Here is a 25,066-nt window from a genome sequence, read left to right as displayed (position 1 = left end):
AGAGCAGGGAGCGAGCGGGAGGAGCCGATTGGCCGGGCCGATAACTCGGCGACCAATGAGCGTCGAGCTCCCGTGCGGAGGAGGGGGAGCGCTCGGCCAATGGCGGCGTTCGGGCGCGGCTCGGTGGCCAATGAGAGGCGGCGGCAGCGCGCCCCTCCTCTGCCTTTACGGTGTGGGTGGACCAATGGGAAGAGGCGGGGGGCGGGGCTTTGCGGGGAGCCGGCCAATCAGCGGCGAGGGCGTGGCGCAGTGGGGAGCGCTCGAGGCCCAGCACGGACGCGGAGCGCGGCGCAGGTGAGGGGGGGGCGGGGGGGCCCGGCCGGGGGGGCCCCGAGCGGCGGGGGGGGGGGGGGGGGGGTCCGGGCAGCCCCAGCACCCCCAGAGCCTCAGCCCGGGGGGACCCGTCCTGAGCAGCCCCCAAGGCCTCACCCCGGGGGGGCCCCGATGTCCCCTGCTCCCCCCAAAGCCTCGCCCTGGGGGGGGGGCGGTGGCTCTTTCCCCCCCCCCCCTTTAAGGTCTCCCCCCGGGGGGGTCCCCGTCTGGGCAGCTCAATCCCCCCCCCCCTTTTATCCACCAGGCCCATGGGGGGGGGGAGGTGACGCGGGGCCGCCCCTCTCCCCCCTTTTCCTCCCTGTGGGGGCTCCCCAAGGGGGGGGGGGGTCCGGAGGGGTCCCCTGGGGGGTGCCCGCGGTTGCGGAGCCGTTGCGGGGGGGTTGCGGGGGGGTTGCGGGGGGGGTGGGTAAAGGTCGCCCAGGAGCCACCTCCCGGTTACCCATTGACGCCAGCGCTCGGGCCACCAACCGGGGACGTCACCAACGAGACCGGAACGGTTCCAGCGCTGCCGCAGCCCCCGGTACCGAGGAGGACCCGGAAAAACACCCCCCCCCCCCCAAACCGAACCACCCCCCCCACCGAACCCAAACACCCCCCCCCGGCGTTCGGTCCGTCGGAACCGGGGCCCAGTGGCTCTTGTCCCGACGGGGAGGACGGGTTCTGCCGGATGGAACCGGGACCGGGCTGTCCCCGGGACCGGGCTGTGTCCCCCCCGTCGGGTGGGGGCTGCTTCCCCGTCGTTTTGTGCCACCACCCCCGGGCTCTGCCACCCCCGTTGTCACCATCCTGGTGACAAACCCATTTCCCGCTGTCCCGGTGCCGGAACAAACCCAGTAGAACCTTGGCGACCATTCCCGGGGCGGGGGGCAGAGGGGGGGCTGTGCCCGGGGGGGAGGGGACACCCCATGCCCGATGTCCCCCTCGGGCAGTGCCCCTTGGGGACAGGGACAGGGACAGGGGGTTCTGTGGCACTGGCCGGGCTGGTTGGGTTCTGGCAGGTGCCAAAATAAACAGAACCGGGAGAGCCGGATGGACCGGGAGGGGGGGGAGTGACAAAGGGGGGGGGACGGTGAGAGGAGGAGGAGGAGGAAGAGGCCCCGTAGGGATCTTGGCGCTGCCAGAGCCTCCTCTGGGGACGTCATCACCATCACTAATGATGTTCTGGCACAAAGACACTTCCCAACTGCTGGCAGCACCCCGGGGGGGGTCAGGGGGTGTCCCCAGGGCCCCCCACCCCCCCTCGGGTCTTGCAATCCCGGGCAGAGCTTGCACCAGCAGCACCAGGAGGGCTCCAGTCCCCCCCCACACCTCCCACCCCGGGACAGGCAGATCCAGAGCTCCAAGAGGAGTGTGTGGGGGGGTTCTGGTGTGTGTCCCCCCCCTGACACCCCCTCCCCAATGTCCCCTCCTCAGCTTGCCCTCGAAGTGGCCATTGGGCCCCTCCCACCCCACACCATGAACGTCTTCGACCGCTCCATCAACTTTGACGCCCTCTTCAAGTTCTCCCACATGTGAGTAGCACCTCGGGGGGGGGTTTGGGGGTCTGGGGGGGTGTTTGACCATCCTCACAACCCCCCCACCCCCCCCACAGCTCAGCCTCCACCCAGGAGCACCTCAAGAGGGTCTATGGCAGCTTTGCCCTCTGCATGTTCGTGGCAGCAGTGGGGGCTTACGTCAATGTGGTCGCCCACCTCTTCCAGGTGAGCTCTGGGGGGTTGTAGGGGTGTCCCCCCCCCTCCTTGTTCTTCCCCAAGCCCCCCACTTCTTTCTTTCCTCACAGTTCAGCCTCCTGACTGGGCTGGGGTCCCTGGGGCTGATGGTGTGGCTGACAAGCACCCCGCACAGCCGGGACACCGAGCAGAAGAGGTTGGGGATGCTGGTTGGATTTGCCTTCCTGACAGGTAAAGGGGACACTGGGGACACCCCCAGCCTCCCCCTCGTGACCCCACACCCTGGGAACGTGGGGACAAATGCCCTGAGACAGCAGCCACCCCCTGGGTAACACCCAGCTCTGTCCTGCCAGGCATCAACCTGAGACCCCTCCTGGAAATGTGCATCTCCATCAACCCCAGGTAGGATGTGAGACACCCCCAGCCCCCTTCTGCCTCCCAGCGCCCCCCCAAGCCCCCTCCTCACCCCACAGCACCCACAGCACCCTCCTCACCCCCCTCTCCTCTCTCTCAGCATCCTCCCCACTGCCTTCCTGGGCACTGCCACCATCTTCTCCTGCTTCTCGCTCAGTGCCCTCTACGCCCGGCGCCGCAGCTTCCTCTACCTGGGAGGTGAGGAGGGACCCAGGGGACACCCAGGATGGGTGGGGGACACCCAGGATAGGGCCAGGCCTCACCCCCCTCCCTTCTCCCCACAGGTTTCCTCCTCTCTGGCCTCACCCTCATCTTTCTCTCCTCCCTGGTCAACATCTTCATGGGCTCCGTTTGGCTCTTCACGGTGAGACCCCTGACGGGGGGGTGGCAGGACCCTCCGTAGAGGACAGAGGGATGTCACCTCACCCCGGTGACACTCCCAACCCCCTCCAGGGTTGGCTGTCCCCATTTCATGTCCCCTCTCCCTCCCACAGGCCAACCTCTACGTGGGGCTGATGGTCATGTGTGGCTTCGTGCTCTTCGACACGCAGCTCATCATCGAGAAGGCAGAGAGTGGGGACAAGGACTACATCTGGTGGGGGTTTGGGGACACCAGGGAGGGGACACGGGGTGGGGAGGGGACACACACACACACAGCTCTCACCCTGAGCCTGTCCCCACAGGCACTGTGTTGATCTCTTCCTCGATTTTGTCAACATCTTCCGGGAGCTCCTGTTAATCCTGGGCATGACCGAGGTGGGTGACAATCCCTGGGGGACAGGCAGGGGACACAAACCTGCCCCGTGGTGGCCTGGCAGTCACCAAACCCATCTCCTCTTACAGAGCAAGAAGAAGGAGAAGAAGTGAAGCAGCTCCAGGCTGAGGTGGAGCCATCCCTGTCCCTGTCCCTGTCCCCATCCCTCTCCCTGTCCCCTCTCCCGGACATTAAAGAGGTCCCAGCACTCGCTGCCCAGGAGCTTTCCCACCTCGTGGGGTTTTGTTGTTTTCTCTCATTTTTGCTTTTCTTTGATTAGAACCCCCCCTGATTTACAAATCCTGCTGGATTTCAGCCACCACCCCTCCCCTACCCAACCCCCACAGCCCCCCCAGACCCATGTCCCCCCCTTCCCCTTCCCCTCAGAGTTTCTCCCCAGGGACCTGGGGGTCACCCCCCCACCCCCAGGCAGTGGGGACCCTCCCCACCTGGGGGGGGGGCAGTGGGGACCCCCTAGAAGCCAAACCCAACCTTGGAGCCTCCTTTAGTGCCAAGAAACGCCGGGATGGGGGCTGGGGGGGGGGCTGGGAGGGGGGGGGGGAAACACTCAACTGTATTTTATTCCAAGCTCCCTCCCGCCCCCCCCCCCCATTGCCTCTTTGTACACCAGGATGATTCAATAAATTGCTCAAACTTGAAGTTTTCATTCCCCCCCCCTCCCCAACCCTGCACACAGACAACAGGGGCTGCAGTAATGTGTATAAATAAACGGGGGGGGGAACATTTATTGAGTTAAAAACCCAGAGGTGGGGGCTGTACATGGTAATAGCACCATTGGAGTGACCTGGGAGAGGGGGGGGGGCGTGGGGGGAGGAAGGGCACCAGGACCCCCCCACACACACACCCTGGAGCACCCCCAGAGTGGGACTGAAGGATTTTGGGGTGTGGGTGGAAGACATGAACACGGGGGGGGGGAAAGGGGGGGCTCATCCCTGGCTGCCACAGGAGGAGAGGCTGTCATAGAGGGAATCGCTGAGGGACTCGGAGTGCTCCAACCCGGGGGGGCCGTGTCCCCCCCCATCCTGGGACCTGACCTCCGTGCTCCCCTCCTCCCCCACATCCGAAGCGCTGGGGGTCCGGCTGCTGCTGGCGCTCAGGGTGGGGGGCAGCGGGGGGGGAGCCCCCGGGGAACCCCCTCGACGTCCCCCCGGGCTGCAAACGGGGGCCTGGGGAGGGAAATGAGGGGTGAGGGGGGGGCTGCCAATGACCCCCCCCCCTCAACTCGCTCCCTCCTCTGACACCCCAGGGGTGACACGGGGGGGTCCCACAGCCCCCCCTCTCCCTCCATGCCCCCCCCCTTACCAGTGTGGGGCGGTGCAGCCCCTCCAAGCCCCCGGGGGGGCAGAGGAAGGGGTCGGGGGCTCCGCAGGCTCTGGCGTTGGGGAAGGTCCAGTTCTTGCTCTGCTGGACACGTCGTGGCCTCCCCCCGGCCTCATCAGGGGCTGCAGGGCAAAGGGGGGGGCAGGGGGGGTCACCACTGGTCTGCAGACCCCCACTCTGAACCCCCCACCCTGGGTGCTGAACCTCAGAAGGGAACAACACAGCACGGTGGGACGCAGGGGGGGGGGGCATGGTACATGATGGGACATTGTGGGACGTGATGGGACACTGGGGGGGACACGGTGGGACACAGAAGGATGTGGGGGGACACCGAGGGAGAGTGGGACCTGATGGGACCCTGGGGACACAGGGACATGGTGGGATAGAGAGGTACAGGGTGGGACATGGTGGGACAATGGGGGACAGGGTGGGACACAGACATGGGGGGACACGATGGGACACTGGGGGACACAGGGACATGGTGGGGGGGGACTGGGGGACATAGGGCCATGGTGGAGCACAGAGGGACAGGATGGGACACGGTGAGATGGGGTGGGAGGTGTGGGGACACCCACCTTGAGTCCCGGTGCGGTGGCCGTGCGGGGCGGGGGTCCCAGGGGGGCGGCAGGCGGGGGGGCTGCGGTGTTTGCCCCCCCCCAGCAGCTCCTCTGCGTGGGGCACCTCCCGCTCCAGTGTCCGAGCCTTGCGTGGCACTTTGGTCAGGGGGGGGGCCCGCGGTTTGGGGGTGCTCTTAGCGGGGACCCCCCCATAATCCGGGGGGGGGAAGGTCCCGATCCCGCTGTCCAACGTCCTCGTCAGCGACCCACAAGCTGCTGGCACCAGCGGAGGGGTCAGAGCCACCCCTGGGCCCCCTCCCCACCTTATTACACCCCAGCCCATGCCCCCTCCCCACCATATTCTTCCCCCCCCCCCCCCAATCCCGACCCCCCCTCACCTGCAAAGTGCTGCGATGTCCCTGACTCAGACAAACTCTCATCCGAGGGCAGCTCCTCCCGGAGACCCACGTTGGGCACCTGGGGGGTGGGGAGGTCACGGGACACCCCCCAACACCAGGGGGTGCTGGGGGTTGGGGCTCGGGTGGGTGGGGGGGTCCTCACCTTGTCAGGGGGCTCCCGCAGGTGTCCCACGATGCCGTTGCGGGGGGGGCGGCAGCCCCGGGGGTCTTTGGTGTCGGGGGGAACCCGGCGGAGGTCGCAGAGCTCCCGCTTGTGCTCCAGGCGGCTCTCGTAGGGGACATCCTTCCCGTCCACCCTGGGGACAGCCAGGGTGGGCACCTGCCACCCTCAGAGCCCCCTCCCAGGGCCACCCACAGCCCCATGGCCACCCACCATCCCCCCTCCCCGTGGTCCCTGGGCCACCCACCACCACCCATGGGCCCTGGGCCACCCATCATCCTCATGCCCCCCACCCCACAGCCACCTGCCACCCCTGTGCCCCCTCCCCGTGGTCCCTGGTCTGGGCCCTGGGCCACCCACCACCCACGGTCCCTGGGCCACCCACTATCCCACCACCCATGGGCCCTGGGCCACCCACCACCCTCCCCTGCCCCTCCCCGGCCACCACCGACCTGTCGAGCAGCTGCTGCATGAAGGTCTCGGCTGTCACCTCCTGGTAGATGACGGGGAGGTGGCCGGGACCTCGGGGGGACCCTCGTGGCCGCCCCTTCTCCAGCGCCAGCCCCTGCAGGAACGCGTGCTCCTCCCGCAGGGCTTTCCTCAGATCCTCCGCCTTCTCCATCAGCTTGGAGATGTTCAAACTCTCCGCTTCCAACTTCCGAGCCGCCAACTTCACCTCCCGACGTAACGGCGCCGGGGTTCCGACCCAATCCCGGCCTCGGCCGCCATCCCCGCGGCGATTCAGAGCCGGCAGCTTACTCCGGCGCAACCCGAACCAGCTGGCCAAGCCCCCCGCCCCCTTCCCCTTGGCTTCTCCGCTCGGTGCCCTCTCCTGTCCCTGCAGCCGCAGCACGTTCTCCTCGATGCCCTTCATCACCTTCTCCTCGATGGCCGAGTGCCCGCTGGAGGCGGTGCCCGACGTGGGGGGGGGGGGTTTGGTCCCGACCCGGGGGTCTCGGTGGCTGCCGGCGCTTTGCGGGGTCCCCCCGAGGCTTTGGGGTTCTCCTCGCCCCGCGGGGTCCCGGCTTTGCCAGCGCCCGTCTTGGTGGGCAGCTTGGTGGGGCTGCCGTGGGGGCTGCGGGGGGATTTGGAAGGGGGAGCCGGGGGGGCTCGGGGAGGGGTCCGCCCGCCCGACGGTCGCCCCTTGCCCCCCGCTTTGCCGGGGTCGCCCATGGAGCCGGAGGAGTAGCAGCGGGCAAGGGGCTCCCCGCCGTGCGCCGGCTCGGGGTGCTTCAGGCTGCCCCCCAAACCCCCCCGGGGGGGCCCTCGCTCGGGCCGCCCCGGGCCGGGGGGGCCCTCAGCCCCCCGCAGTTTGCCCAGGGCTGCCAGACGCTCCTTGAAGGGCAGGTAGCCTGGCTCGGGGGGCTTCTTGCCCGGCCGGCGGGAGGGGGCCGAGCCCCCCGTGCCTCGACGGGTGCTGGGGGGGGAGGCGGCCGCTCGCTCCCCCCTGCCGGGGGGTCCCGGGGGGCCGGGGAGCTGCTCGGCTGCCTCGTAGGCGCGTGGTGGGGGGAGAAGGGGGGGTTCGGGGGAGATGGGCTCCGGGGGGGCGTCGGGGGAGGTGCGGCGGCTGAGCCCCGGGGAAGCCTCGGGGTTGCCCCCCCGGCAGGGAATGCGGGAGGCGCGGGGGAGCTGAGGGCTGAGGCGCAGCCCCCCGGGGGGTCCCGGCAGTTTCAGCACCTTCGGGGGGGAGGGCAGGGGGTCGGCGTCTCCCTCGGGAGAGAGCGGGGTCAGCCCCCCCCCCACCTCGGGGGTCTCCTCAGGGTAAAGCCCCAGGAAGGCGGGATGGTCGCCGCGGTGCTGCCGGGGGGGGGGCCCCGGGGGCTTCGCTGCTGCGCCGGCAGTACCCCCCCTCCCCCCGCAGCAGCCGCTCAGCCAAAGCGCTGAGCAGCGTCCCCCGGGGGGGTCCGACCTCCTCCGGTGAGGAGCAGGGGCTGCCCTCCGCCCCCCGCCATCCCCCGGCAGCCCCGGACCCCCGCAGTGGGCAGGGGGGCCAGGCTGGGGGGGCACAGAGCTCCGGGGAGCCGGGGGAGGCCGGGGGGGGTCCCAGCAGGGGGTCGGTCTCCTCCAACTTGCGCAGCACCTCCAGGATCTGAGCTTTCTTCTTGAAGAAGGGGGAGAGGGCGTCCAAGGGGGGGGCACCAGGGCTGAGCCCGGGGCTGCCCGATGGCACCAAGGGGGTCACCTGTGGGGGGTGGGCGCTGTCACCCCACGGGCAGATGGTGCCGAGCCCCACGGCGCCCTGCCCTGAGTGGGGGAGACACCCCTGGAGGGACACCACGGGTGGAGGGGGACAGAGAGGGACACGAGGAGGTCAGGGGTGGGGGACAGCAGAGCTGGGAATGGGGACACAATGTGGTCAAATGGTGATGGGGACACCACGGGAGAAGGGGTTTGGAGACCCTGGTACCCACCTCAAGGGGGGGGATGCAGCGGCTGGGGGGCAGCAGATGGGGGGGGTCCTCAGTGGGTCCTGGTGGGGGGCTGGATGGGGCGTCCGGGGACACCGGCAGTGGGTGCAGCGTCAGCTGGAGAGGGGGGAGACACCGGGGTCAGATTTGGGAGAGGGGGAGTTCTGCACCGTGACTCCCCCCCCCTCCCCAAACAGCAACACAGCCCCCCCAGACCCTACCTGGGGCAGGGACCCGGCCGAGAGCTGCAACTTCTGCTGGAAAAGTTCACTGAGTGCCTGGTTCTGCCTCTCCAGGTCGAAGACCCGTTTCTTCAGCTTGATGCACTCCTCACGCAGGTCCTGGGGGCAGTCGGATGGGGGGGGTCAGCACCTGGGTCCCCCCAGCCCCCTCACTGCCCCCCGACGCCCCCTCCACACTCACCTTCTGGTTGAGCAGTGCCTGCACGACATGGTTGGCAACCTGGGGAGCAGAGCAGAGGTTTGGGAGAGGGAAGGGGGGGGAGGGCACGCATGGCCCCACACGCCAGCACACGCATGTGCACACGTGTCCCACACGTGTGTCCCCGGGTACCTCGTCCAGGCACCGCTCGTAGGTTTCCCGTTGGTTCTCGTTGGCCTGGGCCAGGGCTGAGTTCTCTGCCTGGGGACAGAGTGGGGACAGCTCAGGGGACAGGGGGCACCTGGACCACCCCCCCTGCTACGGCACCCAAGGGACCCCTCCTCTGCCAGGAGGGTCCCAGGGCCACACGAGTGGGGCCGGGGCTGTCCCCCTGGTTCACAGAAAGCAGGGAAGTGCTGCCCCCCACCATGGCATCTGGGCTGCTGGCCCCATGGCACGGCCACCCAGGTGACAACAGCCACCACTGCACAGTGGCCACGGCTGCACGATGTCAGTGACACGGTGGCCAGGGCTGCACGATGGCAACGGCCACCGCTGCCTGGTGGCCACAGCTACCCTGGTGGCCCTGATCTCTGGTGGCCACGGATGCCTCCTGGTGGCCCCGGCTCCCGGTGGCCCGGCCGTACCTCCAGCTGCCGCAGCCGCTGCAGCAGCTCCTGGCTGGTGCCCGTCTCGCCCGGTGCCACGGGGCTCCGGGTGTCCCCCGTGTCCCCCGGTGTCTCGGCCACGCTCTCCGACATCGCTGGCTGCGGGGGGACACGCGTAAGGCCGGAGGGTCCCCGCTGCCCCCTGCCCGTTGTCCCCCCGGGTGGCACGGACAAGCCCTGGGCAGCCCGGACCCCCCTCACCTCGCCTGGGATGTCCCCAGCCCTGTCCCTGCGCGGTGTCACCTGCGGGGGAAGAAAGGGCCTGAGGAGGGGGGGGGACAAGATGGGGCCTCAGGGAAGGCCCGGGGCTGAGCCACCGGGACCCCCCCCTGCAGCCCTGCCACCCGTGTCCCTTCCCGGGCTGTGCAGGGGCCCGGGGGCCCCGGGATGCGCAGCTCCACCGGAACGTGCGGAACCACCGGGACCGGCCCCGGGATGCGCAGCTCCCGGTGCACAGGACCCCCGGGCTGCAAACGCCGAATCCCCGGTTCTAACCCCGGTGCCGGACACCCCGCTTCCCCCGCCGCTCCCCCCGCCGGTGCCGGTTCCTCCCCCACCGCTCACCCCGTGCGCACCGGAACCGGGGCCGGCCCTGAGCACCGGCCACAAGCACCGGTACCGGTCCTCCTCCCCACTCCCGCCGCGCACTCACTCCCGGGGCTCCGGTGGTTCCGCCCGTCCTCGCTCAGCGCGGTCCCGGGGCCGGTCCCGGTGGCGGCGGCTCCATCCCGGCCCGGCCCGGCCGCGCTATTGTTGGGAGGCGGCGGCGGCCCCGGCTCCGCCTTCCCGCCGCGGCCGGGGAGGAGCCGCCACCGCCGCCCCCGGTACCCGGCTCCGGCAGCGCCAGCCCCGGGCAGGGAGCACCGGGAAACCGGCACGGGGGGTCCGGGGACTCTCGGGGAGAGGCGGCACCGGGACACCCGGTATCCCGGGAAAGAAAGGACCGGACATCCCCCGGGGGTACCGGACAGACCTGGGGGTACGGGGCACCTCACGGAGAGCCCCCCCCACCCCGAGGGGGCACCCAGCACCCTTAAGAAAGGGACCCCCAGGAGCCTGGGGACCCCCCGGAGGAACCCCGGGGCGCAGAGCCGTGCTGTGCCCCCCCAGGCCGTGGCCTCCCCCCGGCACCCCCCGGTGGGGGCCTCGGCAGCACGGGGAGAACCGGGGGGGGGGACACATAACGGGAGGATCTGAGGGGGGGGAAGCGTCGAGGCCGGGAGTTGGGGCGCGTGCAGCCCTGTCCCCCACCGGGGGAAGGAGGGGGCACCGGGGGGCACCGGGCTCTGCCACCTTCTGCCCCCCCCAACGCAGCGAGAGCGGCAAAATTCACCGGAGCGCTGGGACCCCCCCTGCCCCCCACCTCCTCCAGCCCTGCATGGGGACACAGGGGGTGGGGGGCTGGGGGACATTCCCCATGTCCCCCCCCGAAGTCCGCAGCAGCGTGAGCACACGGCGGGACCTCGCACGTGCTGTCCCTGTCCCCGGTAACAAACCCGGGGGGCCCCCCCTGACCCCCGCACCCTCCCCTCCCGGTGCTGCCCCCGGTGCAGGAAGCGGCCCCGGGTCCGGCGGCTCCCGCTGCGTCACGGGGGGAAGTGGGGGGGGGAAATGAGGGGGAAATGGGGGGAAGTGAGGCTCTGTCTGGAGGGGAAGAGCAGCCCGGGCCTCTTCCCTCCCCCCCCCCGTCTCCTCCCCAGGCCCCACGGCGGGGACAGCCGGGGGGGCCCCGACAGATGGACGGCGCTGCTGTCCCCTCCCCCATCCCGGGGTCCCTGTGGGGAGGGGGACGCGGCTCCAGCACAACCCTTGTGTCCCCCCCAAGCCGAGGACAGCTGCCACTCGTAGCGGCCACCGTGGGGACACACGTGCCAGCGCGGCAGGGGACTGTCCCCACCATGGCCTTGGGTGTCGTGTCCCCCCCCCCCAAACCTTCAGAGCCTTGGGGACATGGGGGTGACAGCCTCGAGTGTCCCCAAAACTGCTGTGCTGGGGAAACCAGGACACGCTGGGGACAGCCCGGGGACAGCAGGGACACCTTGGGGACAGGCGGGATGCAGCAGGGACCAGCGGGATGTGCCGGGGAGCAGGGGACACGTCGAGGACAGAGGGGACTCACCAGGGACATGGCAGGATGCAGCGGGGACACCGGGGGTCATCCGGGATGCAGCTGGGGACAGCAGAGACACACAGGGGGACAGTGGGGACCTGGCGGGTGGGATGGGGGACAGCGGGGACACCCCAGGGACAGTCAGGAGACAGCGGGGGGAGCCTGGGGTGTAACAGGGGGCGGCGGGGACACGGCGGGGACACGCGGGATGTTCCGGGGACAACAGGCCAGGGACATCGTGGCCACTCAGTGGGGACAACCGGGATGCACCGGGGGGACAGCGGGGGGCACCGGCGACATCCCGGGGGAGGCTGGGGGGTACCCCACGCCTTTTCCCCCCGGGGCACCCCGGCCCCGCCGCCCGCCCCCCACTCCGGTGCCCCCCCTCCGCCCCACGGGGCTGGCTGCCGCTGCCCCCGGGTCTCGGCCCCCTTTCCCCGGGGACCCCCCCTGCCCCTCACCCCCTTCCCGGTGCTGCCGCCGCTTCCCCTCCCTCCGTCCCGCCCGCCCCCCCCTCCCCGCCGCGGTGCGGTCGGACTCACCGGGGGGGTTACGGTGGGGTAGGGGACGGCATGGCCGGGACCGGGACCGGGGCTGGGTCCGGCGGTGATGACGTCATGGCTCCACCGGACCGGCCCCGCCTCGTGCCCCCGCCCCCGCCAATCCCAGCCCGGGGGCGGTGGGGGGGGAGGGGGGGGGTGTCCCGGGATGGACGGAGATCCCGGGACCGCCGGGGGTGTGGGGGGGTCCCGGTGGTGCCACCCCCCCCCTCCCCAACTGCCGGGGTTACGGCACCAAGAAGCCCACGGAGCCTCCCGCGGTTCGGTCCCGTGTGGGTCCCGTCCCCCCCCGGTGCCACCGAGCCCCCGAGGGACAGCACTGAGGGGGTGACACCCCCACGGGGAGCAGGGGAGTGTTCCCACTCGGGAGGGGTCTTCATCCCCCAGCCCCCCCACCCCCACTGCTGCAGGACACGGGGACACCCAGCACCCACCTGCATCACTTTATTGTGGGGGTGACACACGAGGGGACCCCCTCCCCAAACCCAGTTCAGGCTCCACCTTGCACCCCCATATTCTTTCCCCCCCTTCCCTGAGGGGGGGGGTGGGCACAGACACTTCCCACGGCACAGAACTCCCCCCCACAGAGCCACCGTGTCCCACGGAGCCATCGTGTCCCACGGGGCCATCGTGTCCCACGGGGCCATCATGTCCCGTGTCCCCTTCACCCCGGGGGGGGGTCTGGGGGATCCCCACTCCACATTTCACCCCCATTTCTCCAGGAATGCTGCAGCTCCGGCTCAGTCACAAACACGGGGGGGTCTCCCCGTGTCCCACCGCTGTCACCAGTGACGTTTCCCACAGGACAACCCACGGGGGGGGTGTCCCGGGCTCAGCTGACAGCTCCAGGCTCCAGGCTCCCGTTGGATGCTGCTCCGGGGGTGGAGGGGACGTGGGACCCCTCTGGGGGTCTGTCCCCCCCTGGCCGGGATGCTGCCAGCACCAGGTGACCCTGCTGGGGACAGAGAGGGGACAGTGGAGTGGCTGGAGGGGGGGGGACACACACCACAGGGTGGGCACGTGGGTGCTGTGGCTCCCACGGGAATTGGGCGTTCCCACGGGGAGGGGAAAGCCGGGAGCGTGGGAGGGGTTTGCTCTGGGCTCCTGCTTGAAACCAACAGCTACAGACAAGCAGGGGGCTTCAGTCAGGGCCGGCGGGGGCAGGATGGGGTCCCCCCCACCCCAACACTTGGCTGGCAGCTGGGGAGAGGGGACACAGGGACCCCAGAGCTGCAGGGACACGGGGGATGAAGGAGGGGACAGCTGAAGGCACCTCCAGCGTGGCCACCAACTCCCAGGGCACCAGATCCAAGGGGGATGTCACCTCCAAGGGCACCACCCCTGAGGGGGACATCACCTCAAAAGGGGACATCACCCCAAGGAGGACATCACCCCAAGGAGACATCACCCCAAGGACATCACCCCAAAGAGGAGATCACCTCCAAAGGGGACATCACCTCCAAAGGGGACATCACCCCAAGGAGACATCACCCCAAGGAGGACATCACCCCAAGAAGGACATCACCCCAAAGAGGACATCACCCCAAGGAGGACACTGTGGGAAGATCCAGAGGCTCCATCTGGGACACGAGGAGCAAATTTTGAGCCAAAAAGTTTGACTCCCCAAAAGGCAGCAGGAACCCATTGCCCAGGAGGTGCCAACTCCCCCAAAAGGCCCCCACTAGGAAAAAAAAATGTGTTTGTCCCCTTGTTCCCAAGCTGTGAGACCCATCCCAGCAAGAGGGTGGCACTGAGTCCCCCTCTGCCATCCCCTGGGGACAGACTGCAGCTGCCACCCCCTCCCCACTCCTGATGTCACCCTGGGGCCTGGCTGGGGGACACAGAGGGACATTTCCACCCCCCTGCCATCCTCAGGAGCTCCTGGTGCTCTCTACCTGTGCTGGAGGCTCAGTGGTTGGGGAGAAGAGGTGGGAGGAGGAGCTGCCCCTGTCCTTGGGTGCTGGTTGGAGGGGGGGCCCGGGCTGGGGGGGCTCCTCCAGGGCCAGGATGTCTATGGGGGCTTCGGTGACATCTCTGAGGGACTGATCCAGGGCCACAGAAGGGTCAAAGAGCAGAGGGGAGGGGGGACACTGCATCCCATCCCCCACCACGTCCAAGTCCTAGAGGAGAAAAAGACCAGGAGCAGCTGATCAGGAAGGGGTCTGAGTCCTTGAGGGAGAAAACGGAAAGGTTTTTCCTTTCTGAGCTGTAAAAAAAACCCCCAAAAAGCCCCAAACCCACCCCAGCTCCCAGCAACATCTGCAGTCCTGCAGGAAGGGCTGGGATTTGCTCCAGCACCCATCCCTGCTGCCACCCCTGGGACCCTGTGCCTCCTGGTGATCCCTCCTCCAGCAGCAAACTCCTTTTTGAACCAGATTTTTCACTCCCCCGTGAGCCTCAGGGGCATAAAAACCCGAAAGCAATGCCTGGTCCTGAGGAGCAGCTCTGGAGGAGCAGAGCAGGGCTGGGTTTAAACACATTTCAGAGGATTTGAAGCATGTGGGCTTAATGGACATGGATGGCAGCAGAATAATCTGGGGATTAAAATCCTCAGTTCTTCCTCATGGGAGAGAAAAGGGAGGTGGGGGAGGAGGGAAGAGAAATTAAAAATCCTCTTTTTAAAAAGCCCCTAACTGGGGATTTAAAGGGGAGCACAGCCCTTCTAAAGGAGCACTCAGCAACCCTCCAGCTCTCCCAAACCTTTTTGCATTCCTGCCCCTTTCTCCAAGAGGTTTTCCAGAGGATCTGTGGCTTTCCATCACCTCCATCTTACTCCCCAGGGAGAGCTGCAGGTCTGGCCTGAGGCTTTTTGGGTGGGATTGAAGAGCAAAGAGCAGGGGAAGTTTTCCCACTTACATCACTGAATTCCAGGGGTAAATTCTCAGTGGGCTGGAGCTCAGCAGCACTCAGGTAGAGGTCAGTGGGAGCAGCTTCCAAATCCTCAGGGACAGCCAGGACCTGCTCAGGGACATACATCTGGGGGGGCAAACGGAGGTGGAGAGGGCAGCAGGGATCTTCTGAGAGGCTGGCAGGAACTGGTTTGTTGCAGGGAACTTCTTCAGAGCCTTGACAGGGCTTAAAAAGTGTCTGGTTGGTGTCCTGGCAGATGTCTGAGAGGAAAAAACAATCAAGGGAAACCTGCACAGCACAGAGAGAGACTCAGGGGTATCAATGTCCTCCAGCAAACAGAGTGAAACCCCCCAACATTCCTCCTAATTCAGACTCCAGCCCTGCACCCTGGTGACTCCAGCACCACCCTGGCTGTGGGGGTGACACTGCTCCCACGGTGGAAAATGGGCAAAAAATAAAAAAAAAACCCTGGGAGAGGCTTCCCTGCAGGGGTGTGAAACCATCCAGGTGGTGCTGAGGGTCAGGGATCAGCACCCCAGCCAGGACTGAGCTGGGTGAATGGTTGGAGTCAACGATCCTAAAAAGTCTTTTGGAAGCAGAAGGATTCTGTGAGGATTCTGGGGGCTGGGAGATGTGGCAGGATCCCTGCAAAGCCCTGGCAGCTCCTCAGATGGAAGATATTAAAGGCAGGGGCTCAACTTTTGTTTGCAGACACCCATTCAGAAGGGGCCTGCAGAAAACTCAGCAGCCAAGAGGCAGAGGAGATGGGAGCACACACAATGGCTCTGCCCCAGCCAGGAGGTTTTGTTCCTCTCTTCCCAGTGCATTTTCCTTCCCCAGTGGAAACCCTGTTCCTGCCAGAGGTGTAAAATGGGATTTCCTGCCTTTAATCACAACCAGAAACTCTGCTCCTGTTGCACTGGGCTCCACCAGCAGCTGCAGCTTGGATCTCATCCTCTTCCAAGAGTTCTGGGGAAGGACAGAGGGACCCTGCAGGGCTGGCTTGGAAAATCTTCAAGGTCATCTCCAACCAAGGTGATTCTGCTGCTCCAGGGTCTGCACCAACCATTTACTGGGAGTTGTGACACTTCTCCTCATTGCTGGGGGACAGATCCACCCAGGTGACAATCTGGAGCTGGGGTCAGAGGAGATTTTGGGTGTGGATCCCTCAAACCCCCCCAGATAACTGCCCAGATGCTCTCTGTGTCCAGGGGGGGTTCTTGTTCTCCTGTTCACACTGCAATTTCCTCTTCACAGGGCAGGGAAACCCCCCCAAAACTTGTCAAACCATATAAATTGGCAAAAAGCACCAAGTTTAACCCCATTTATCCCTCCCTGCTCTGGGGCCATGATCAGAGGTGGCCTTGGGTTAACACTTGGCCTCAATGACCTTAAAAATCTCTTCCAAGCCAAACAATTCCATGATCCCACCAGCTGATATCCCAACAGAGCCCCAGAGCCAAGTGAGCAGCAAGGACCCAGAGGATCTGGATCCCTCGAGGGGAGATGCAGAGAGGAAAACATCCCTGGCTGAGCAGCAGGGTGGGGAATGCAGATTTCCATCTCCCCAAACAACTCCCAGCCCAATGCTGGGAGCCAGAGCACTCCCCAAGCTACCAGAGATTCCACCTGGAGCCCAACTGGATTCAGGGCCCTTTAATGCCTTGTCACAAACAATCCAGCTCCTGAAAAGCAAACAAAAGCCCCAAGAGCCTCCCGAGGAGGCAGGGAGCAGAGCAGGCTGCAGATGTTATCAGCTCAGCAGGGCTAAAGCAAAGTAAAATCTTGTTTGTGTCAGTGAAAGTCAGCTGACAGCTCAGACCTAAGGAAATCAAACCTTGCTTTTTTTCCACTCCCTGCCCTGCTCAGAGCCAGCCAGCTGCAAACAAGCTGCTCAGACTGTTTTATAGGTACTTATCCTGTCTTTATTTTGAAGGATAGGGTCACTGGAGAGAAACAAAAGGCAGCTTCCTGCTCCCTGGGCTGCTCCCTGCACAGAGCTGGAGGTGAGGCTGCCAACTGCAGCAACAAAACAAGAGCAAAAACCAAACAAACCCAAGAGCTCAAATAAACCCAAGAGCTCAAATAAAACCAAGAGCTCAAATAAAACCAAGAGCTCATCCTCCTCCTCTCCCTGGCTGCCAGCTCTGCTCTGGGACCTTTTCCTGACTCATTATCAGCTGCCCCCCCACCCCTCCATGATCCAAACCTGCTCCTGGACACATCCACCTCATCCTGCTGAAGAGCAGAGCTGCACAGACACACCCGATCCCAAGCTGGGCTGGTGGAGCCCATGTTGGGGTGGGGATCCCTGAGCTGGGAGGATCCCAGTGGAAATCCAAGCCCTGGAGAAGCTGAAGCTGTTTCAGGAGGGCAAAGACCTCGGGGCTGCTCACACAAGGGTGAGAAGGTTTGGAGGAGGAGTAAAAGGAGTCAGAGCTGAACCATGGCAGCCCATGAACTATCCCCTCACTCAGATTTTCCCCCAAATCCCCCATGGCTCCAGCAGCCCCCTTCCTATTCACAGCCAAGGGGAGAGCAGACTCAGCCAGAAGCTCCCTGAGGATTCAAGAAGTTCCTTTGTCACTTCCAAGCTAACTCACCACCCTGTTTGGATGCTCTGGATCAACCCACAAACCCCTGGGAGGCTGTGTTGGGACATTCCTGGGCAGAGATCAGGAGGAACCCATTTTTTTGTTGTTGCTCCCTCACGAATTGGCTGCTCCATGGGCAATGGGAACACCAACAGACCGGGAGACCTCTGCTTTGGGCTCCTGTTTGAAACCAATGGCTACAGCAAACCAGTGGCCTTGATTTAGGGCCAAAGAGGAGAAAAAGGGGCTCAAGACATACTCAAAACCCCCAGGGAATGGCAGCACAGCCCAAAAGGATACGTGCAAGGCAGTGGCGGGTCATGGGGAGGGACTGGTTGGAGCATCGGACGTCGTCGACAAAGGCCAAGCACCTCTGGCTGGAACGGGTGGTGTGAGCCTGCAGGGCCAAGAGAAAGGCTGGAAAGTCGTGGGATCTGCTCCAGAGAAACCCCCTCAGCCCCCAAAACACCCAGGTCCTGCTTTTAAAACATGCCAAGCCCCAGCTCTCCATCCCCCTCAGCTCCTCCTCACGTACGCCCTGTTTGGGGATTTTATCAAACGGGATGGTCAAGTGTGGAGAGGAAGTTTCACCCCAGAACTCCTGTCTGCAGGGATGAGGCTTCTCAGACTTATCTTTCAACTTTCAGCAGTCAGTTAAGGGACTGCTCTGAGCTTTATAACAGTTCTAGAGAAGTGGCTGCAGACAGCTTCCAACTCAGCATCCTGAGTGAGGCACAGGGCCTGCCTTTGGCTCCCCACAGCCCTAGGAACTCTCTGGGTTCCACCACCATCAGGAATACTTCCCACACGTTTTCCAGCCCTGCAGTTCAGGCAACCTTGTGCTGTGCCTTCCTGTTCCAAAGGGGAAACTGTCAGAGCCAGCACTTGAACTTTGGGTGCTCATTTAAATGGCTCCAGGAACCCCAAATGGTTCAGCCAGTTGAAGGTCATGGCCAGGACCAACCAGAGCTTTTTTAGGTCCTTGCAGAAAGGGACAATTGGTCACCTCAGTGGTGACCAACAGCAGGAGAAGGGGCAATGGATGCAGGTTGGAGCACAGGAGGTTCTGTGTCAACAGCTGAAAAAGCTTTGTCACTGTCAGGGTGACAAAACACTGGCACAGGCTGCCCAAGAAGGTTGTGGGGTCTCCTCTGGAGACATTCTAACCCCACCTGGACATGTTCCTGAGTGATCTACACGAGGTGGGGTGGGGTTGGGACCTCCCCAGGTCCCTTCCAACCCCTAAGGCTGCGATTTCTGCGAAGGGACAAAGCTGGCAGGGCCAGCTCCTGGGAAAGGACCCCCAGCTCCTGGGAAAGGACCCCCAGCTCCTGGGAAAGGACCCCCAGCTCCTGGGAAAGGACCCCCAGCTCCTAGGAAAGGACCCCCAGCTCCTAGGAAAGGAGAGCCTCAGCTTCCCAAGGAAGCTGTTGGGAAGAAATCCCAGAGGTTCTGGCCAAACCTGCTGGGCAGCACCATCAGTGGCCAACATCCTGCGCTCCCGTAGCTGCCGGTGCAGCAGAGCCTCCACCCCGTAGCGCTGCCGGTACCGCCGCAGGCACTTCAGCCTCTTCAGGTTCTCCCTTTCCTTGGCCATCAGCCCCTCAGGACCTGTCAGGAGGCTGCTGCCTGCAGGGAGGAAAAGAGGGGTGAGAAAACACCACTTCCCACCCCCTTCCTTCCCTGGGTTTTGGGTTGGTTTTTTGGTTTGTTTTTTTTTCGGGTGGTATTGAAAAATCATCAGCTGAGGGAAGAGAGGGGAGGGAGCAGCCAGGGCTCCCCAGTTTTCAGTCTTACAAAAAGATGACAAAGCAGATTCCAGCCCCAAAACTCATCCCAGCTTCTGGGACAGGAGAAAAAAAAAAAAAAAAGTATTTTTAAACTGTCTTTTTAGGAAAAAAACCAAACCCCCATTCGGGCACTCGGCTGCTGTGATGCCTGCAGCAGGGCAGGGGGGTTGTCAAAGTTCAGCTTCCTCCTGTGCAAGTTCTGGAAGCTTCCAGTAAGCTCTCCCAGCTGTAATTACAGGGCCAAAGCTCAGGATCTGCTTTGCTATTACTGGTTTGCTAAAAAAAAAAAAGCCCTAGAAAATTGTTATGTACCAAAGTCCCAGTTATTTTTACTGGGGGCAGAGCAGGATGATGGCATCTTCCAGGATGAGCTATTCTAAGAGCATTCCTGGAGCTGCAGGACTTGCAGGCAGCTCTACAAACCACTTGTCCTGCTTCTGCTCAGCCAGAAACTCCTGTTCCCAAGGGCAGGGAGAATCCCACAAGTGTTTTTTTGCAAGGGGAAGCTGTAGCTGTGCAAAAAAAGGAGGAGGAGGAGTATGTCAGTGCACCAGAGACTCCCACAAGAAGCTTCTGCTGATGCAGATGAATAAATTGTTTATAAAAGCAAATAATAAAAAAAAAAAAACCAAAAACCAACCCACAACAGGAAATCCCATGTGAAAAAAAAAAGAACTTTTGTCTCAGAATTAACTTTGTAGCCTCATTTCCTGACAAGGCTGCAAACTTCTGAAGAGCAAAGGAACCCTCCAACCTTCCTAACCCAAAAGATACCAATCTGGGCAGCAAGCCAGGCACAGGAATTCCTCCTCTGGCCCCGTGCTATTTCTCATCCTTACACTGAGCCAGCACTGCCCTGAGATCTACTTCTACAGAAGGCAAAAAATAAAATCACTTTTTCTTTTTAAATTCTTTCTTTTCAAGGGGTTCTGGGTGTGTTTCAGGGCCCTGGGTGCCTGCCTGCCCCAGGACTTGCCTATGGCTTCGTGTTCTCCTTTTCTGCTGTGCAGGTACCGACGCTTTTTCTCCTTCAGGAGGTGCTGCAGCCGCTTGAACTGATCGATGTAGAGGGACTGGAGGCGAATCAGCTTCTCCCGCATGATCAAAGCCACCTCCTCCGCCGTGTACACCCCGGCGTGCCTGCAAAACACACCCACAAAAGGGGAGGAGAAGTTTCCAAGGGTCCCTCGGGGCTGTTCTTCTTGCCAGATGACACACAAGTTCCCAGAAACACGGGCTGGGTGAGACAGCAGTGGGTGGTGAGCAGAAAATAATGATCTGATGGGTTTGGGGGTTTGAAGTTAGGGAGCACCCAGACTGGTGCTGAACAGACAGGATCACCACTGAATACTTCCCAGAAGAACCAGCAGGTCCAAGGCTCTGGGGGAGCATCCACACCAAGGCACAAAGTCCACCTGCAACACCATTATGTGGCCACCTCCCCCTCAGTGTCACTGCCACCTCCCCTGGTGTCACACCCTGCATGTGACACAGCCTCCAAACTCACTTCAAGGGATCCTCCTGGTCACTATCAATGCTGTCAGCTTCACTGTCTGGGTCCCCTCTCCACGTCTGCTCCACAGTGATAGGGTCCTGCTCACCATCACTCCAGCTGTCCTCATCTGAAAGAGACAAAAGTCACCCTGAGGGACACTGTCCCACGTCCCAGCACTCACTACTCCAGCACATGGCAACCAAGAGACCCCCAGAAGCTCCACAGCCACCCCCAAGAGGGCAATGAAAGGCACCAGAGCTGAGGAAGGGGCTGGAGAACTTCTGAGGAACCTGGGGGGATTCAGCCTGGAGCAAAGGAGGCTGGGGAGGGACCTTCTCACCCTCTACAACTCCCTGAGAGGGGTGGTTGGAGCCAGGGGGTGTTGGTCTGTGCTCCCAGGGAACAAGGACAAGAGGAATGGCCCCAAGCTGCCCAGGGAAGGATTAAATTGGAGCTTGGGAATGATTTCTCCCTGGAAAGAGTTATCAGGCCCTGGCCCTGGCTGCCCAGAGCAGTGGGGGAGTCCCCATCCCTGGAGGGGTTCAAGAGATGTGTAGGGCTTAGTGGGCACGGTGGGGTTGGGCTGCAAAGTTGGATTTAAAGCTCTTAAGAGCTCTTCCAACCTTAACAAGTCCATGATTCTAAGAGAGGCTTCTCCTCCCTGGCACGGTGTGAGCAGGGGCCAGGGAGCAGAAGAAAAGCCACCAGCCCAGGTCCAGTCTCAGCAGTTTTGTGCCTTCAGTTCTTACCCAGGATCCGACTGGCTTCACTGCGAGTGCTCTCGGGGGTCTGGGACCCCAACTCTGTCCTGGCATAGGAGCTGAGCTGGCAGAGCAGATTCTCACTCACAGGCCCAGGGTTGGATTTCTTCATCTGTGCCTGGAGCGCCAGCGCGTTCCTCCGGGCGTGCTCGGTGCAGAACGAGGCCCTGGAGGGAGAAACCAGGGGGTGGTGAGAGCACCCCAACCTCCAAGCAAAGCAGGGACAGAGGGAGGAATGTTCCTTCCACAGCTGGGAAGCAAATCCCTGTCTGCAGGCACAGCAACAAGGGCTGAAACGTCACCTCCAGCACTGGCGGCGGGAGAGAAAAAAAAGAGGTTTGGATTTCCAAGTTGAGCTCTGGGGCTCAGTTTTAGGTCTTTTCAGCCCAAAAAAGAAGAAGAAAAACCAGGCCATAAACTCCACGTAAGGCCCAGCACTGAGGATGAACTGTGAGCACAGCAGAGTTGGACTTGCTGAGCAGAGGGACAGCTCTGCCAAGGGACCTGGATCACTGCAGCCACCTTGTGCTGGCAGCAGCATCCCTGCAGGGGCAGAACAACTCCACACAGATTCCAGCATTTCTGGAGTCTTTTGAGAGCTTAAAATTGCTTTGGAAAGAGGGAGCCACTTGTCTGAGGGAACAGCTGGGTAAAAAGCAACTCCTCCTGCTTGGTTTAACACAGAGAACCAAGAGACAGACTGAGAGCTGGGGTTATGGAGAGGAGAAGGCTTCAAGGAGACCTCGTTGTGTCCTTCCAGCATCTGAAGGGAGCTACAAGAAAGCTGGGAAGGGACTTTTCAGGATGTCAGGGAGTGACAGGACATGGGGGAATGATTCAAACTAGAGGAGGGGAGGTTTAGATTGGAGGTTGGGAAGAAGTTTGTCACCATGAGGGTGGTGAGACACAGGCACAGGTTGCCCAGAGAGGTGGTGGGAGCCCCATCCATCCCTGGAATGTTGAAGACCAGGCTGGATATAGGGATCTGAGCAACCTGAGGTGTCCCTGAACGACCTTAAAAAGTCCCTTCCAACCCAGAATGACCCCAGAGACTCAGCCCTCACCCATCCTTCTTCTCTGGCTTGGGCGCAGCGTTCGGACACCTCCTTCCATTCTTGGTGGAGATGTAACTGCACTGCTTGAAGGGGGCACTCCTGTCCTCCAGGATGTGCTTGATGCAGAACTCCTGCCCCTCCAGGCGGGGTTGGGAGCACTGCCTGTGGCTGAAGGCACAAGCCAGAGGTTCCTGAGGCCTCGGGAGGGGAGTGAGGCGGCCCCGGCTGGAGGGCAAAACGTGGATCCGAATCCTGTTCATCCCAACCCCTGGAGGAGAGAGGCAGCCCCGGTGCTGAGAGCCCAAAACACTGATAAAAAGTACAAAAAAAAAACCCCAGCAGCTCCCTGCTGACCCCACCACCCCTCCCAGTAACACTCATTATTTCCCCAGGGGGAAGACAAGGGGTTTTAAGGGTTTTTAAGGGTTTTTAGGGGTTTTCAGGGTTTTTAGTAGTTTTTTTTCTTTTGGACTCGCAGGGCCTGAGGAAACTTTCAGCTTTGCAGCACCCCCGTTTCTGCACAAAATGAACCCAACTTCACTTACCTGAGCCCCAGCAGAGCCCGTCCTGAGGCTGCTGCCCACACAGGGCTCGGGGGGTCCCAGAGGAGCCCCTTTATCCCTCCCCACCCCAGCAGGGACCCCTGACCCTTCCTCCCCAAGGAATCCACAGCTTCTTCCTCGCCCGCCCAGCCCAGTGACCCCCACACCGCCCAGTACGGCACCAGTTCAGGACCCTCATTTCCCAGTGCATCCCCCGTGCCGCTCCTCAGCATGGAGGCCCACACCCGGGGCACATTCCTGGTGCCCATTCCCAGTATCCCGGTTCCCATTCCCTCTCTCCCGGTTCCCATTCCCGGTTCCCATTCCCAGTATCCCGGTTCCCATTCCCATTCCCGGTGCCCATTCCCTCTCTCCCGGTTCCCATTCCCAGTATCCCTGTTCCCATTCCCGGTTCCCATTCCCGGTTCCCGTTCCCGGTCTCCCCTTTCCCGGTTCCCATTCCCAGTATCCCGGTGCCCATTCCCAGTATCCCGGTTCCCATTCCCGTTCCCGTTCCCGCTCTCCCCGTTCCCGGTTCCCATTCCCAGTATCCCGGTGCCCATTCCCAGTATCCCGGTTCCCGTTCCCTTTCTCCCGGTTCCCATTCCCGGTATCCCGGTTCCCATTCCCGGTTCCCGTTCCCGCTCTCCCGGTTCCCATTCCCGGTTCCCGTTCCCGTTCCCTCTCTCCCGGTTCCCATTCCCAGTATCCCGGTTCCCATTCCCGGTATCCCGGTACCCATTCCCTCTCTCCCGGTTCCCATTCCCAGTATCCCGGTTCCCATTCCCAGTATCCCGGTACCCATTCCCTCTCTCCCGGTTCCCGTTCCCGCTCTCCCGGTGCCCATTCCCAGTATCCCGGTTCCCATTCCCTCTCTCCCGGTTCCCATTCCCAGTATCCCGGTTCCCATTCCCAGTATCCCGGTACCCATTCCCTCTCTCCCGGTTCCCGTTCCCTCTCTCCCGGTTCCCATTCCCTCTCTCCCGGTACCCATTCCCGGTATCCCGGTTCCCATTCCCGGTGCCCATTCCCTCTCTCCCGGTTCCCATTCCCGGTTCCCATTCCCAGTATCCCGGTACCCATTCCCGGTTCCCGTTCCCGTTCCCGCTCTCCCGGTGCCCCCCCCATCTCCACCACGTGCTCCGCCGCCCACCCCACCCCCAGCCCCGCGCATGCGCACAGGCCCCACCCGCCCGTCCCGGCGCCGCCATTTTGTCCTCGGGCGGCGGGCGTCAGGGGAGCTCCCGAAGGAGGCTCAGGCAGCGCTGCCGGAGCGGAGAGCGGAGCGGGGAAGCGCCCTCCCGGTCGGTACAGGATGGGAAGGCCCCGGGGAACCGCGCAGGTGGGGTGGGGGAGGGCTGGGGGGGGTCCCGCTCGGGGCGGGCGGCACCGCCGCCATCTTACCTCGCTGCCGCCCCGGCCTCCCTGCTGCCTCAGACGGCGCCCGCCTCCACGGCCTCATTGGTCCGCCCGTCCGCCAATCGGCGCCGGGATGAGAGGCGTGGTTGTGCGCGATTGGTCGAGCCAGCCGTCAATCTGCCGAAACAAGCCACGCCTCCCCGGCGGTGCGGCGGGAAGCGGCCACGTGGGAGCGGCGGCACCGGGGACACCGGGAGCAGCGGGCGGGGGGTTGCGGCCTTCGGGGGACCGGAGCGGCTCTGTGGTTCCGTTCCGGGAAGGCAGAAGCTCCCGGTAGCCCCGGGACACCGGTGTGGTTACCCTTTCCACTTCCCCTCCGGTTCTGCTCCGTCTCCTCCCGGTTTCCCGGGAGAGCTGCGAGCGATTATTGCTGCCCGCTGATTAACGGGAAAAGGCAGAACGAGGGATTCATGGCAAAGCCCGACAAGCCAGGAGCTGCCAGGCTCCAAAAGACGCGAGGGATGTGCCCGGGCCAGGAGCCTGAACCCTAAAACCACATCCACACCTCTCCCCAGAAAGCAGAACCCAAAAACCCCAAAACGCCACAAAAACCGCACCCAGAACCCCCAAAAAGCAGCCACAGCGGGGCAGGCCTGGGCCAAGCACCCTCCAGCCATCACCTGTCCCAAAAAGCCCCCAAAGCAGTGGGGGTCAACGGGGGGGGGTGATGGAGATGGGATCCCACATCCAGACCCCCCCCCAGCAGCTCCCACCACAGCAGGGGCAGCACTTGGGGTCCCCTCACCCCCCAGAACCTCCTGACCTTCCTTTTACCACCAAGAGCA

At 63.6% G+C, this 25,066-nt stretch overlaps 3 protein-coding genes and 1 non-coding gene across 8 annotated transcripts; 1 reads left to right on the top strand and 3 right to left on the bottom strand.

Annotated features, from left to right (window-relative positions):
* Positions 1–193: 193 nt before the first annotated feature.
* Positions 194–3,676, top strand: TMBIM6 (transmembrane BAX inhibitor motif containing 6). 2 transcript variants are annotated; one of them, XM_030468122.1, is made up of 10 exons: positions 194–294; positions 1,747–1,844; positions 1,925–2,033; positions 2,114–2,234; positions 2,357–2,405; positions 2,518–2,615; positions 2,702–2,781; positions 2,912–3,012; positions 3,101–3,173; positions 3,261–3,676. In XM_030468122.1, exons 2-10 carry the CDS (start codon positions 1,789–1,791, stop codon positions 3,282–3,284), a joined length of 711 nt encoding a protein of 236 aa, XP_030323982.1. In that variant the 5' UTR covers positions 194–294; positions 1,747–1,788; the 3' UTR covers positions 3,285–3,676. The 2 variants fall into 2 exon arrangements, with proteins under 2 accessions (XP_030323982.1, XP_030323983.1); XM_030468123.1 differs by lacking the exon at positions 194–294 and adding an exon at positions 795–853.
* Positions 3,677–3,902: 226 nt separating this feature from the next.
* On the bottom strand, positions 3,903–11,299 carry NCKAP5L (NCK associated protein 5 like). Its single transcript, XM_030468085.1, is given in 15 exon segments — positions 3,903–4,358; positions 4,495–4,634; positions 5,088–5,345; positions 5,468–5,546; positions 5,631–5,784; positions 6,101–6,602; positions 6,605–7,445; positions 7,558–7,830; positions 8,060–8,173; positions 8,278–8,397; positions 8,480–8,518; positions 8,630–8,698; positions 9,085–9,204; positions 9,307–9,348; positions 11,225–11,299. Coding segments are annotated over 15 exon segments (3,000 nt in total). The 5' UTR covers positions 11,234–11,299; the 3' UTR covers positions 3,903–4,118.
* Positions 11,300–12,199: 900 nt separating this feature from the next.
* On the bottom strand, positions 12,200–24,306 carry KANSL2 (KAT8 regulatory NSL complex subunit 2). 4 transcript variants are annotated; one of them, XM_030468253.1, is made up of 10 exons: positions 24,267–24,306; positions 22,330–22,588; positions 21,254–21,432; positions 20,517–20,631; positions 19,986–20,149; positions 18,682–18,848; positions 17,520–17,616; positions 14,632–14,885; positions 13,671–13,895; positions 12,200–12,727 (listed from the first exon to the last, which is right to left on the bottom strand). In XM_030468253.1, exons 2-10 carry the CDS (start codon positions 22,578–22,580, stop codon positions 12,608–12,610), a joined length of 1,572 nt encoding a protein of 523 aa, XP_030324113.1. In that variant the 5' UTR covers positions 22,581–22,588; positions 24,267–24,306; the 3' UTR covers positions 12,200–12,607. The 4 variants fall into 4 exon arrangements, with proteins under 4 accessions (XP_030324113.1, XP_030324112.1, XP_030324114.1 ...); XM_030468252.1 differs by having other exon boundaries at positions 12,200–12,730; positions 24,267–24,305; XM_030468254.1 differs by lacking the exon at positions 24,267–24,306 and adding an exon at positions 24,052–24,239 and having other exon boundaries at positions 12,200–12,730.
* LOC115600019 lies at positions 17,321–17,450 on the bottom strand. The gene has a single exon (XR_003988769.1). It is a non-coding gene; the product is annotated as a small nucleolar RNA SNORA2/SNORA34 family (small nucleolar RNA).
* Positions 24,307–25,066: the final 760 nt, after the last annotated feature.

The sequence above is a fragment of the Calypte anna genome, chromosome 33 (genome assembly GCF_003957555.1).
Source record: "Calypte anna isolate BGI_N300 chromosome 33, bCalAnn1_v1.p, whole genome shotgun sequence".
Lineage (NCBI taxonomy): Eukaryota > Metazoa > Chordata > Aves > Apodiformes > Trochilidae > Calypte > Calypte anna.
This window is presented reverse-complemented; position numbering and strand designations above follow the sequence as displayed.